General features: G+C 44.5%; 1 protein-coding gene across 1 annotated transcript in view; it reads right to left on the bottom strand.

Annotated features, from left to right (window-relative positions):
- CDK14 (cyclin dependent kinase 14) overlaps positions 1-15,675 on the bottom strand; it is a 2,636,151-nt gene that overhangs the window by 765,535 nt on the left and 1,854,941 nt on the right. Inside the window, exon 11 of the mRNA XM_078663634.1 lies at positions 9,612-9,675. Coding sequence (XP_078519760.1) covers positions 9,612-9,675 — 64 coding nt within the window. The remainder of the gene's footprint in view (positions 1-9,611; positions 9,676-15,675) is intronic.

Genomic DNA, 15,675 nt, shown 5'->3' with positions numbered 1-15,675 from the left:
AGCTCTAATTAGAGCGAAACACTGTGTCAGGGGTTGCTTTTATTCATTTCAGGTTGGCTTGAGTTGGTATTTTACCAATTCAAAGCTGTAATATTGTGCCTGGAGTGATAAATGGCTTTTGTTATTTGACAGCTCGGCAAGGACTGCACTGTACTAGTCCTATGCTTAAAGACTTTGCTGTTTAAATGGCGAAAGACTTTGTCATTTTCTATCTCGGCATGGATAGCACTGTCTAATCCTATGCTTAAAAACTTTGATAGAAAAACAGACATTTGAGGTGAGCAGATCTAGAGTGTCGCTGGTGTTGAGAGTGCTCTAACAGGAGCTGCTTTCCACCTAAACTGAGACCTACCCAGAGTTCTCTCCTTCTTTTTTGCATAATTTATGCGTCACTCTATGCCTGAAAGGGTTTTGTTTTGACTTAATACTGGGTGCTCCCTTGTGTCTGGACAAAGCTATACCTCTCTGAAGAGCTCTAATTAGAGCGAAACACTGTGTCAGGGGTTGCTTTTATTCATTTCAGGTTGGCTTGAGTTGGTATTTTACCAATTCAAAGCTGTAATATTGTGCCTGGAGTGATAAATGGCTTTTGTTATTTGACAGCTCGGCAAGGACTGCACTGTACTAGTCCTATGCTTAACCCCTTCCACGCTCATGACGAGCTGGGCTCGTCATGCAGTAGCCTCCTGCTACGCTGATGACGAGCCCAGCTCGTCATGAATAATGGTGTTTGTAAAGTTCCAGCACAGGAGAAAAATCCCCATAGCGTTCAAGGTGTTAAAGACTTTGCTGTTTAAATGGCGAAAGACTTTGTCATTTTCTATCTCGGCATGGATAGCACTGTCTAATCCTATGCTTAAAAACTTTGATAGAAAAACAGACATTTGAGGTGAGCAGATCTAGAGTGTCGCTGGTGTTGAGATTGCTCTAACAGGAGCTGCTTTCCACCTAAACTGAGACCTACCCAGAGTTCTCTCCTTCTTTTTTGCATAATTTATGCGTCACTCTATGCCTGAAAGGGTTTTGTTTTGACTTAATACTGGGTGCTCCCTTGTGTCTGGACAAAGCTATACCTCTCTGAAGAGCTCTAATTAGAGCGAAACACTGTGTCAGGGGTTGCTTTTATTCATTTCAGGTTGGCTTGAGTTGGTATTTTACCAATTCAAAGCTGTAATATTGTGCCTGGAGTGATAAATGGCTTTTGTTATTTGACAGCTCGGCAAGGACTGCACTGTACTAGTCCTATGCTTAACCCCTTCCACGCTCATGACGAGCTGGGCTCGTCATGCAGTAGCCTCCTGCTACGCTGATGACGAGCCCAGCTCGTCATGAATAATGGTGTTTGTAAAGTTCCAGCACAGGAGAAAAATCCCCATAGCGTTCAAGGTGTTAAAGACTTTGCTGTTTAAATGGCGAAAGACTTTGTCATTTTCTATCTCGGCATGGATAGCACTGTCTAATCCTATGCTTAAAAACTTTGATAGAAAAACAGACATTTGAGGTGAGCAGATCTAGAGTGTCGCTGGTGTTGAGAGTGCTCTAACAGGAGCTGCTTTCCACCTAAACTGAGACCTACCCAGAGTTCTCTCCTTCTTTTTTGCATAATTTATGGGTCACTCTATGCCTGAAAGGGTTTTGTTTTGACTTAATACTGGGTGCTCCCTTTTGTCTGGACAAAGCTATACCTCTCTGAAGAGCTCTAATTAGAGCGAAACACTATGTCAGGGGTTGCTTTTATTCATTTCAGGTTGGCTTGAGTTGGTATTTTACCAACTCAAAGCTGTAATATTGTGCCTGGAGTGATAAATGGCTTTTGTTATTTGACAGCTCGGCAAGGACTGCACTGTACTAGTCCTATGCTTAAAGACTTTGCTGTTTAAATGGCGAAAGACTTTGTCATTTTCTATCTCGGCATGGATAGCACTGTCTAATCCTATGCTTAAAAACTTTGATAGAAAAACAGACATTTGAGGTGTGCAGATCTAGAGTGTCGCTGGTGTTGAGAGTGCTCTAACAGGAGCTGCTTTCCACCTAAACTGAGACCTACCCAGAGTTCTCTCCTTCTTCTTTTTTGCATATATATATATATATATATATATATATATATATATATATATATATATATATATATTTATATAAAAAACTATATTTTGTACAACTATATTTATGACAGCGATATTTTCCCCCCGAAATTTGTATACTAATCATTATAAGTATAGGATGTAGATATTTTTTACATCAATATTTTGGTCATTATATTTTTGTATCTGGATATTTTGGGTGTGATATTTTGTCAGTGTACCAGGTAAATAGGGTATGGTGTTCCTCATGCTCCCTAGTTCTCACAATTAGTTCACACCTATGTTTGGGGGATTTTATTCTGTGGCAGGGTTTGTTGGGATCCGGTGCTTTGTACCTGAAGCTACCAGCACACTGTAAACTCTATCTAGAAGAGCACCTCTCCAGGGTTAAAGTCACCTCAAGTTCCCTTGTCAATACCCCTCTTCTTCTGGTACTGGTGGATGGCTCCCACAAGGTTGAATCTATTTTAGATATGTCAGATCTCCCAAAGAAACACCACAGAAAAGAAATAAAAAGCTTCACACATGGAGAAGATGGCAGACAGGTCAATGTATGCTGCCCCAACCACTCTGGGGATCGTAGAAATCAAAGGTATTTAGAAGGCAGAACATTTAGAGCACTAGAAAAACGGTGTGAATTGATAGAGGGTGTCTGGTGGCAGCGGTTGTTATGACTCATTTGCTTTTGCTTAAGTTAGCACCTGTATTGTTTCATACACTTTTCTTTCCTCCTCTGTTCCATTCGTCCCTTCCCGTTACCTTGTCTTCATTGACTGTGTGCTTGTGTATCTTCCCCTGTTATCTCTCATATTTGGTGTACCTTTGTCTTTGATGGATTCAGATACTGGGCACTGGATGGACCATTGATATAGGTTACCCCATGTGCACAATGATTACTCTGATATCTAATGCCTAATAATTTAGTTTTAGCCCTGAGTCAGCTGTGTTCCTTCCTTCCACACTGCTGCTCATTTCATTATTGTGCCTGTGCTGCCATAATTAGATCCGACATTTCTTACAAGAAGCACTCAACATAGAAAATGAAAAATGGAACACTTTAATGGAAGATTGGAATCCTCAAGGGCAGTAAAGATGCAAGAGAACCCACAACACAATTGTCTCAGGTATGTCTATATCTAGACTCCCTTCCCAGTTTTCAAATCCAATGAGTGGAGTAAATGACTATATATTAAACTATGAATATAACTTGTGAATTTCCTGGACAACCCACACACAAATGTATCCCCCTCTGCATAAGTGCTATGGCGCTTTTAATGTGCATCTAAATCTTCCCTTAATGGTTTACCATTAAGATGCTCTTGTCTGGAATGAGCATACTCTTATTCACTATGTTCTCCCAAATTGTTATATACCTACCCTGCATATTATTTATCTATTGAAGAATAAATGCCTTAATTTGTGATTTGAAAGCTGCCCTTAACGGCTTTAACTGATTTTGTTGACCACTACTGTGGTAATCTATTACAGGGTTTACATGTATGTTAAAACACAGTGAGACTATGTTAGACCTGGCACCATTGGCGTGGGTCTCCCTTCCATTTTCTGCTGTTGCCTCATGTATTTGTGCTGGTGTTAGATGCTTTGGGCACCGTGCCACTGCTATTCAGTGCCACAGTGCAAGTGCTCCCTATTGTAAATTGATGTATTATTCAGTGGTTCCATGTTTGGCTATTTGGTTTACTTGTCAGACCCTACTCTAGTGCACTGAGTGTGGCCAGGGCGTCTAAATCCAAATGCTGCTGGTGGGCCTGCAGCACTGGTTGTGCCACCCACAGAAGCAGCCTTGTAAAATGTGTATAAGGTCTGCCATTGCAGAGCCTGCGCGCAGTCTGGTACTGTCATGCTGCCTGGGCAAGTGCACCCTCTTGCCAGTCCCTAAACCTTCCCTTTTCTTCATATCCGTCACCCCTATGGTAGGCCCAAGGGCAGGGTGCATTGTAAGTATAAGGTAGGACAAGCCCTGATGTGTGTGGCATGTCCTAATAGTGAATTACAGCCATTTTCGTGTTTCACTATTGCAAGGCTACCTGTTCTCCATAGGCCAGAATGGGCTGTTAGAGTTATTACATTTTATAATCCTAACTGTCTCAGGGAACATGGTAGAAATTCGAGTTTAGTATGCCTGAACTCAGAATAATACAATACATCTTTTAGTAAAGTTGTTTTTAATATTCTGTGTTTGCAAATACCAATTTTAGAAAGTAGGTATTTGCTTGTCTAATCAATCAAACCTGCCTCTGCTAAGTTGTGTATTCCTATGTATGGTTTTGTGAGTGACAGGGCTGGGGAATTTCAGGAGACAGGCTGAGTCACCCAGTGGTGAATAGAGAGATCTGCATCTAGATGGGAGGGAGGAGTTGCACCTCAACCTTGAATAGGGCTGGGCCTGCCTTCCACAATGCTGGCTCCACCTCCTGGGGAGCGGCTGATGTCTCTGCCTGCACACTGAAAGAAGAGAAGGAGTCCTGTAAACAAAGTGCTCCAGGACTGTACTTGCCTCCCACAATGCTGGTTCCACCTCCTGTGGGGCGTCCGATGTGCCTGCCCTGCACTGTGAAAGAAAAGGAGAAGTCTGGTAAACAGAGTGCTTCAGAACTGGTTTGGACTGGGCAAAGGCCCCTCTCCCCCCAGAGAGCAAAGGATTTTGGGGTATAAATATTAGGACCCTGATCTCATGAGATTAGATCACTTTGGACTACAAGAAGAAACCTTTACTGAGGAGAGGAACCTGAAGAAACTGAGGAGAGACTATTCCCAAGCTGAAGTGCTGCTTGGGGGATTGGCCTGCAGTGGTTGCCTTACAGCCAAAGGAAGGAGAAAGGAACTTTGTGTACTTTGCTTTCAACTTGTGAAGGATCTCCAAGGGCTTGGAAAAGAGCTTACCTCGTGCTGAAGTCTCAGGGACAACAGACGTCACCCCCAGCTCCCCAGAGTTCTTTGGAAGTGCCTGCTGCTGTTTTGGGCCTTCTGAGGAACTGCGTGTCGCAAGGAGCTGGAAGCGCGACTCAACGAGAAGAAGCGTGTCGCCTTCGCTGTGCCTGCCGTCGCAACTCCAAAAGAGGGTGTTCAGTTCAGTTCTTAGATGCGACCCTCTCCGTCAATGTACCTTAGGTTGCGTTGCGCTTCCACGACAAGCAATGTCGCAGCGATTGGGAAATGCGGTTAAGTTCAGATACAAAGAAATAAAGACGTGAAGATCTTCCAGATGCGGCACGCTTCTCAGGGATGCAAGAAGTTCTCGGTTCGATGCGTGGACTGTAGCGGCGACACCCTTACGATGTGACGACAACAGCTCCTGCGGCAACGCTCTTCTCCCACAATGCGTGAAGCTTCCGCTCGATGCGACCACTACAGCGGCCAAATCCAAGATGCGATGGCAGCAGCTTCGACGGCGGCGCGCTACTCGGGGATGCAAGGTGGCCATGTTTTGAGCCATTATACGGCGTATTTGTGACTGTCTGAATCTCTGCAGACTTCTATGTGCATTACAGCCGGCATTAATGGCCTTGCAGTTATAGAGTGCACATCAGCAGTCAATCGCGAGGGAGCTTACCTACTGCATGAGGGTCAGGCACGAAGGGGTCTCTGTCACGCGACACTCACGACAATGTCAGTAGCTTGTTGGGCATAAGTATTTCCTGTTTCACTCTTCAGACATCTGGTCACATGACCTAATGTGATTGGCTAGATTTTTTTTCTCCTGCAAGGGCACCCAGTGTCTGTTTCAGCTTTTCATTGTGCCAAGCTACAGATTCCACCCGCTGCGACATGCACACTGTTTACATCTCCACAGTGTTACAGCATGTCAAGCAGCAGCTTCCAGCCGCCAGTGACACATGCACTATTTACATCCCCAGCATGTCAAGCAGCAGCTTCCAGCCACCAGTGACACATGCACTATTTATATCCCCACAGCTACCAAGGGGGTAAGCAGGGGTTATTTCAGGAGTGTAATCCCCTTATCCTGACTAGAGGAGAGGGTCCCTATTTGTCACAAGTACCTACTTGTGCCAACTAGAGACCCCTAACTCTAACAATGAGAACAATATTTCTGTGACTTAAAAGAACTGCTTGCTCACATTTGTGCTGTTGAGAAATTAAAGTGTTTTGTATGGGGAATGAAGTTCAAGAAATTTACAGACCACAACCCCCTCATTGGTATTTTGATTGGTGATGTTATCAGAGATATGATGCTCGGGATTGACAGATTGAGTGCAAACCTGATCCAGTACAAATTTGGGGTTAAGTATATCCCTGGTAGGAGGAATATTAGGGCAGATTACTTGTCAAGATCACCTTTCACTGTCATGGAAGTTGAACCTGAGGATGAGGATCAAGAATGTCTCATAGTAGCAGTGTGTTTGGAGAGTTCTTTTGGAAGGAATGGTTGGAGGTTATGGAGAAAGATGAAGTCTTGAAAATGGTTCGAGAATATGTGGCCGGTGCATGGCCAAAGGATTCTTCTTTTCATTCCAGTGTCCAACCATACTTTAAGATATCTGCTAAGCTAACATTAGAGGACAAGGATATAATCATGAGAGGTGATAACTGTATTCCACCGGTGTCACTGAGAGGGTGGATCTGAGAGGGTGGATTATTCAGGCTGGTCACGAGGGTCATTTGGGGCAAACAGTCACCAAAAGAAGAATACGTTCCATGTATTGGTAGCCCAGTATGGACAACGAAATTGTCCAAATGGTTAGGGATTGTGTCATCTATTTCACAAGTGATAAGGTTTTGAAAAATGTCACTCCACCCCTTCACCCAGTTGAGCTTCCAGAAAGACCATGATCCAAATTTGCTGTGGAATTCATTGGGCCATTCAACATATTGCCATCCAGGCTTAGGTACAACATTGTTTTGGTTGAATATTACAGCAAATGGCGGAAGGTGGAAGCTGTCTCTGAACCTAATACTAGTGCTGTGTTTTTCAGCACTAGTATTAAGTGATTAGTGCGTAATAGAGAAGGTTTTCCTGAAGAGAGTCTCCCACAATGGGGTGCAATTTGTGTCAAGAGAAATGAGAGAATTTCGGAGTAAATCTGAAATCAAGCATTAAAGGGTTGTGTTGTATTATCCAAAGGCAAAGGCAAATGGTTTGGTGGAAAAAATTAACAGGACGTTAGTAGACTGTATCCTGTGGCCAGTTCAGAATCTTGTTGGTTTGCACACGCCTGTGGAGGATATGCTGCTTGCTCATCATAGCAGTCTCAATGCTTTTACAAGTAAGACACCTTTCGAAGTCATGATAGGTTGGTTACCTACCTACCAGTGATTTGTTTCCAGCATTGTTGAAAGAGTGCAAGTCTGTTTCTTCTCATGAGAGTGACATAGATAAGTGTGTCCATCCTATGGTGGAGATAGCACAAAGAACAACTAAGTTGAGTTTAGATGAGAAACATGGTCGGGGAAAGCATGGGAATGACATCATGAAAGGAGATTGGGTCCACATAAGAGAACCTTCTCATTTGCCAAAAGGTCAGTATAGGTTCAGGGATTCTGTAAAAGTAGAAGCCATAAGCAGTGATTCCGTTAAATTGAAAGGCGATGAATGGTGGAATTGCTCAAAGGTAGTGAAAGTCAAAAACAGAGATGTTGTGGAGGCACGAGAAGAGAACAGTCCATTTGGAAAAAGAGGTCCTGCTGCAGACAATATGGTTTGACCAAGGAGCGTCATTGGAAAACCTTTAAGGTATCATTAGGAATATTCTGTGTTTGTGAGTTTTGGTAATATAATTTGTCTATGCATTACTAAGCATATATCTTAAGTTTCCTTTGAACTTTACTTTAGTTTGAGTTATTTTTTCCACTTTATGGTATTGTTTTGTGAATTGCATAAGATTTCTTATTGTCAATTGTAGCTTTTTTAATGCGAAAAAGGGAAGATGTTGTGGTAAACTCTTACAGGGTTTCCGTGTATGGAAGAACACAATGGTGTATTAAGTTCTTTATTGGAATGTATTTGTAAACCAGGATGGCAGTTGTTTCCTGGAGCTGTTAGAAATATGACATGAATAAATACTTCTACAATCAACCTGTGTCCAGTGGTACACATCGTCACTACAACTACCTTTGCCAAGCTCATTTAGGACTTCTCACTTGGGGACATTACATTTCCCAAGCCTTCACTTCTTGATTTAAGTCTAGAGTAGAGGTGTGATAGAGAGGAACGATAATTCAATCTGTGTGTCATCAGCATAGAGATGGTAAGCAACATAGATGGGACATATTATCAGTCAAGAAGCAAATACACAGTGAGAGTAGGCCATTGACTGAAGTGCCTTTGGTAAGGGAGATGAGAACAACGGAAAGGGGAATGTGCAGGTGCAGAAATAAGAAAAGGACAATTTGTGATTGTGCCAACAATGCAAGGATAAATATGTCCAACAGTCATGAAGTGCATAAGCATTGCTGCGTTGGCTTGGTATCTTTTCCTATGCTTTGTCCTGGCTAGCACAAGAGAAAAGTGTGCCAGGTGGACATATACCAAGACACAGTCCTTTGTGAATTGTGGATGCAGATGCATAAAAGCTCACATCCCGGGCTATACTCTTAGGTGCATGTGTGTGCCTTGTGTGTGTGTCTGTTTGAGTCCATGTGAGTTTGTTTAGTACACATTGTGCTTTATACATAAGTATTTTGTGATTTCACACAAGTAAGCAAGGGTCCCTTTTTCACAAACTGTGCAAGCTTTTTGCAATATCGTTTTATGAAACAGTCTCTACATAAATACAATTTAAAAAGTGTTAATGTATATGTGAAGCTCCATGGAGCAGGGTCAGGATGAGGAGAAGGAATATAATTAGATAGGCCCAATAACACTCAATTACTTATCTGTAAATGTGTCTAAATGTTAAATGATCACCATCATTATGAGTTTATAATATTCAGAAATCTTAAGACCTGCCCACATTCTACTGGGATTTATGGCTAGAGATCTCATATGGTTCCTAGCCATGTATGAATAGGTTTCCAGTTCTGGACTTTTTTATCTGTAATCCAGTATGTGTTGTCTCTTTATAAATTCAGGGTATTGTGTAGATGAATCAATAGAAAAAATAGGGAGGAAGGGGTGACTCACGCAAAATGAGGAGCAAGATCTCTACATCCTTTGTTTAGATGCAATATCTAGCCTGCTTTGAACCCTGTACAAGATTACTCATGCAGCGGCAGAGATACATTCAGAAGTTCTAATTCACAAAACATTTTGCATACATAAGTTTAACCTATTTACTCAAAAGGTGGAACCTGCACAAATCATGCTAGATCCTGATTCACAAGTCAGAGGATGCTTCTATGAAGGGATGTGTGGATTTATCCATAGTTTCAAATACGAGGAAATAAGAAAAAATTGAAATAAAGGAGTGCAAGAATGGTGACAATTTAAAGCTTACAGCTTTCATACTCTACTATATACTCTACAGAAAAGATTGTGCCCTAACTTTCTTACAGATGTCACTTCTAAATAGTGATATCTCAATGTATGGATAATGAAACAAACTGTCGTACCTGGCTTGTAATGTGGTAAAGAATGGACACCAGGCCAGGAGTCTTCATTGGGAGTACCAAGAATCTGAAAACAGAAAACAAATTAAAAACAAATTACTGCTAAGAACTTTTACTTTACATGTTATGAAGGGAAGGAATTGCAATAGGCTTTGTTACTGAATGTACTGAAAGCAAATCCATCTGTAAGGAATAAACACTAAGTAATTCTAGCAATGTTCACTGTAAGCTAATGCAACAGGGAGCACGTTCTTCAATTTGCAATAGTCACCCTGAGCAAATCCACAAATATGAAGTGCAAGCAAATCCACCAGCGTTCAATAATGACGGTCAGCCACTTCATCTATGTGAACTGTAATCACACCCATCAATATGCATTGTAAGCACATCCATCAATGTGTACTATAACTAGAGCACTGTACCCAACGTCTTCACTGTTCAAGGCAGTTAAGACTAGACTAAGCTTCGTCTTCTCCAAAAATATGATTCAGAGACAGAATTTCATTGGAACTTGCAACTATATCAGGCATTCCCCGAATAAGTTCAAGATGGTGAAACATGCTAGATTTTCAAGATAATCATGGACTATGTAAATGATGTTCATTTAGATTGATTGTAAGTCTATTTTGCATGAATATCCCGAAAATGTGGTATTGATCCACTGCTCCTGGACATTATCAGCCTGCTGTTAATATTATCGGTCAGCTGGTAATGTTCAACATATGTTAAAATACGAGCCTTCATGCTCCTTCGTACGCTTGATTTGCAGTTAGAATATGACAGCCTTCTCGTTCTACTTGGTTTATTAGATGGGCGGATCCTTCCTAAACCATGTGCTTTTTGAGAAACTAGCAGGCACGCTGGCATAAATGCGTGCAGCATTGCCTATTGCTAAATATGCTTTTATTCACAATCACGTTTGAGAAAACAATAAATAGGACATGGTTTTGAGTATGTATTGTGTTCCGACTTCCCCCCTCTATAACTGATGTGGATGCTGTATTATATATTTTATTAAAGCAGATGATTGCCTGAATCAGAAATCAGCAGATTTGTCACTTTTGGCCACCTTTTTGGTATAGAGGCAATGGTTTCTGCACATTACATGGTAACACAGCACATTCTGCATACGAGAAACATAAAGTGCATAATACATTTGAATAAACTCTTCATTGAACAGTAGTTCAGAATCCTAATGGGAGGCTCTCTAAACAAAACATCTAAAATGAAAGCACATTTTCAAACAACCATGATTAAAAAGACACGAAAGATCATGTGCGAGTCACAACAGTCGTTCGACAGATAAAAAATATATGTGCAGGTCAGATTCTTGCCTATGTGTATGTTTCAAAGACTTTAAGAATGTTTCTGGATTAAAGGGTTCTTTTGCATTAAGACAAAACACGATGCAAGTAAGCAGGGACCAATATGTTATTAGATGTGTTCTCATTTTCCATGTACAGAATGCCTAATACAGAAGGAATCGCACATACAGCTGCAACTGTGATACAAAACTACCAGGTGAATGAAAAATAGTGCAGGTGCCCGCTGTCCTGGCTGGTTCCTGGGCCGCAGAACTGATGATTGTATAATTTTCATGCTGCAAAAGGGACACTATGATGTGACAATACAGAGCCATCCATCCAAGAATGACTTGTTACAGAGGTGGTATTACAGCCACCTAGCCAAGCATGACTTGTTACCGTAGTTATATTACATATTTCATAACAAATTGTTTCATAGTTAATTGTTCAAACATAACATGTGAGCCCATTAAACCAACGACAAATATAAAATTGAATGGACTTCTAACAACATGAGTTAAGATTTAAGAGGGGCGTGGCTTGGACGGCAATGTGGACGGTTGTCTGAGTCCACTCGCTCCGCAACCCTGAGGCGAACTAAGGCCAAAACGACCAGCCAAACAAGTTTGTTCTGATCATAAGAACAAGTTTCATGCATGGGAAGTGTATGCCCACAAGCTGATCGAGGAAGCGCAAGAAAAGGATCGGCGCTAACGGAGAGTTTTTTGACCCTGAAGTCCCTGAAGACCCCGCAACACGAACAGACAAAATGGCGGCCAGGGAGTAAGGCAAAGAACACCGCTGCGAACGCCGAGCAGCGACAAGAAGGGAGAGAAGCAGGAGCCGCCGCAGAACGCACCCCTCAACGTGCCCCCACAAAGACAAAATCTGCAAGCACAAGCGTGAGTACAAGCGTGAGTAGCAGAGAGGAGCAGAGAGGAGAGAGCGCGACTCGCAGCAGGGGAGCAGCGGGGGTCGGCGCACAAACGGAGAGCGGAGAACTCACCGGAGGGCTCTGGGGGCGGCTCGCTAAGGAGAAAAGAGCGGAACGAGCAGCGGGTCCAGATCCACCGGCACATCAAGCAAGTCTGGTGAAAGCGAAACCAGCGCTGCCTGGGAGCCGCCATTACCGGAAATAAAGCCGAGAAATCAACGAGCGTCGGATGTGGTGAACGCCCTAGGGAGCGCAGAAGAAAAGCCCCCTCTACCACCACCTCTGTGCCCATATGCCCTGGATGAACAGCAAGGCCAAGCTAGGCGGGAGAAAGGGGCAAGAGGGCGCAAGGAAGGCGGAAAGCGAAACAAACCCATGCAAGGGCGAAGCCACAACGAGGAACGAGGTAACAAATAAGGCGAGAGGAGGCAGAGCTATCGCTGCGTGAGCACGCCAAAAAGGCACGGCAGACCACACCACCCTTGAGCCCAGCCACTAGGCAACAAGCGACGCAGCACCAGGCACCCGACCCCGAAGGTGGGCCAAGCCAGGGTCAAAGAGGGGCAGGGCAAAGGGGCGCCCCACAGGCACGCCAAACAGGGCAAGTAAGCCAGACTGGACAGCGAAGGAAGGGGCAGAAAGGGCAAGAGGAAGCTCGAAGGGGAAGTGCCAAAAGGCCAAGACAAGCGAGCTTTTGAATAGGCGCCTGCAGGCACACACAGCACTCGACATACTAGCAACAGACCCCGAGAGCAAGAGGTCAAGCAGCCAGGAGCCACAGTGGCCCGCAGGGGCACGTGTAGGGGGGCCAGACTCAGCAAGGGCAGCCGAAACCGGCCGCGGACGAGACAAAGCACACGCTGGCAGGACCTAAGGCTAAGACACGAACAAGGCAAATAAGAGAACCGAGTAGGTATAGAACCTACGCAGGGGACCACCCGTCCAGGACACCCCCAACGAACAACCCTACCCACGCCCAGAAAGAAAGACGCCTGGGTAGTATCCTGTCAAGGAGAGGGATCGGAGCAATGGCTAACAATGAGGGGGAAACAGCAGGGGACCCAAAAAAAGCAAAGAAAGAGACACCGGACTCTCCTTTGAAGACAAAAGGTGAAACAGCAACCCTGGAGACAATCCTCAGGAAGATTAATGAAGGCAACGCTGTGGCTAAGGAAACTAAACTAAAGATAGACAATATGCAGCTCGAACTGGCGGCAATCAGGGCCGACCTGCACAGCACCAACATGAGAATGGAAGCAGCTGAAGGCCGCATCAGCTCCGTGGAGGACACCAATGTAGAGAACTCCAAAGTAATAGCGGAATGTCAAAAAGCAACAAAAGCCATACAAAAACAACTTGCGGAGCAGGATGACGGGGCAAGAAGAGGAAATGTGAGAATCCTTGGAGTGCCAGAAGGAATGGAGGATAAGGCAGGCTCATGTGCGAATATGCTTGAAGACATGTTCCCCAAGCTAACAGGCATCAGTTTCGACAGGAGGTTCGAGGTGCAGAAGGCGTACAGAGTGCCAGCAGGAAAGCCAACAACAGGGAGGGGGCCCAGACCGATAATATGCAGCCCACTGCGAACATCCCATACCGAGGCCATTTTCACATTTGCCAGAAAGAATCAAAACCTGCCATGGGAAGGCAGCAAGATAGTTCTGACCCAAGACTATTCGAAACAAACGGTCGAGACAAGGAAAGGCTTCCTAGCTCTCAGAGATGCACTGCGGAAAAAAGACATCAGTTTCAGTTTTGCTGGCCCGGCCCGCTTCAGGATCACAGACAAAATGAAAACAATGACATTTGAGAACCCAGAAGACCTGAGGCGCTACATGCGAAAACCACCGACGGAGGAGATGGATACAAAACCCCCAGGAGCAGCCAAAAGGAGTGCCTCACCGGATGGCGTAGCCCTGTCGGAGTGAGACCGCCGGGGGCAAAAGGACAAAACTACCTCAAACATGTTTACACGCTCGCAAGAATCTACCTCAACAGCGCAGAACCAAATGAGAACTTTACCATGGACAACACACAAACTCTACCTCAGGGAGGATGCGGAGCAAAAGGAACTTTGTCGTCGCACTCCCACTCAGCAAGTAAGGGGGGCAGGGGGGAGGGTGGGGTGGGGGGCACCCAGGGTACAGGGGGGGGGGTTGGGAGCACACACATGGGGTCATTTTCCTTTTCTATCTCTACTACTCTACTTTTCACTCTTCCGCACAGGCAACGAGAAGCAACAAGCACAGACACAAACAAAACAACACAAAAGCTAGCCAAGGACTAAGGATAGGGAGCCACCGAGCCTCGCAGGCTCCAAGGCCACACAGATCGCCAAACACAGGACATCACAGATGACACACAATGCGCACACCAACCTCTCTACTGATCTCAAGATAGTATCCTTAAACGTCAAAGGCCTAAATAGTCCAGTGAAAAGAAGGAAAGTACTAGAGCACCTGAGGAAACTCAAAGGCGATATCTACGTGCTGCAAGAAACCAGACTAGAATCGGAGGATATTCCACGCCTCAAGACTAACTGGATAGGCGACATATGGGGGTCAGCTGCACAGAACAAAAAGAACGGGGTGGTCACCTTCACAAGTAAGAAATCAAAACTAACGCTGGTGAACACGCAGGCAGACACAGAAGGGAGAATCCTAGTAACAAGCCTAGGCAGAGCAGGCAAAACGATACATGTGGCCAACATATACGGCCCCAACACCGATGACAGAGACTTCTGGGACAAGGTGGAAACACAGCTACACACCCTCCCGCTAGGAGAACTCCTGGTGGTTGCGGGAGATATGAACCAAGTCCTAGACCCAGCCATTGACAAACACCCACACAGGCAGGGCCATAAGTCAAACAAGGGGAACATCCTGAAAAACCTCTGTGCCAAACTGAACCTCAGGGACCCATGGCGTCTCCAAAACCCAGATGCTAGAGAGTACACTTTCTATTCAAACCGCCACAACTCCTACAGCAGGATAGACCACATCCTCATATCCGACACGCACACCCACCTCATAGACCACACCAAAATTGGCCCTAGGAGTATCTCAGATCACTCACACATAAGCACCACCCTTTCAGGGAAACATAATGAGAGGCCGACCCGCAGATGGCGCTTTGACGACAGTCTGCTGGGTGAGACCTCAACCAGGGCAGAGATCGAAACATCGATCAAAGAATACCTGAAGATTAACGACACCCCCGAGACAGATAGGGACCTGCTATGGGATGCTTTAAAAGCCACCATCAGAGGGACAGTAATGAGCATAAAAGGGAGGATAAACAAAGACAGGAACAAAAAAATTACCGAACTGGAAACAGAAATCAAAAGCCTAGAGAGGGGACACATAGCCAATCTGGAAGATAAGAACACCCTCACAACCCTAACAAAACGCAAGTACGAACTAAACAGAATCCTCAGTGAAAGGGCGGGCACCTGGATTAATAAATACAAAGGCATCAACCTATGCACAGCCAAAAAAGCGGGGTAAAACCTGGCATCATACCTCAAAGGGAAACAGAAACAGCATTCAATAGGGGCCATCAAAGACAAGAACAACAAATCCCAAACTGCAAACAAGGAGATCCTGGAAGTGTTCAAAAACTTCTACGAGGAACTCTATACAAAAGATGACACCCTTCAGAGGGACGGGGGGGGGGGGAACTCCTAGCAAGCCTTGTCACACCAACGCTATCAGATAAAGAGCAAGACACCCTAGAAATGAACATAACAGAGGATGAGATAGGGAGAGCCACAGCGAGCCTCAAGGACAACAAAGCGCCAGGACCGGACGGCTTCACGGCCCGCTTCTAC

This window comes from Lissotriton helveticus, chromosome 10 (assembly GCF_964261635.1).
Source record: "Lissotriton helveticus chromosome 10, aLisHel1.1, whole genome shotgun sequence".
Classification (NCBI taxonomy): Eukaryota; Metazoa; Chordata; class Amphibia; order Caudata; family Salamandridae; genus Lissotriton; species Lissotriton helveticus.
This window is presented reverse-complemented; position numbering and strand designations above follow the sequence as displayed.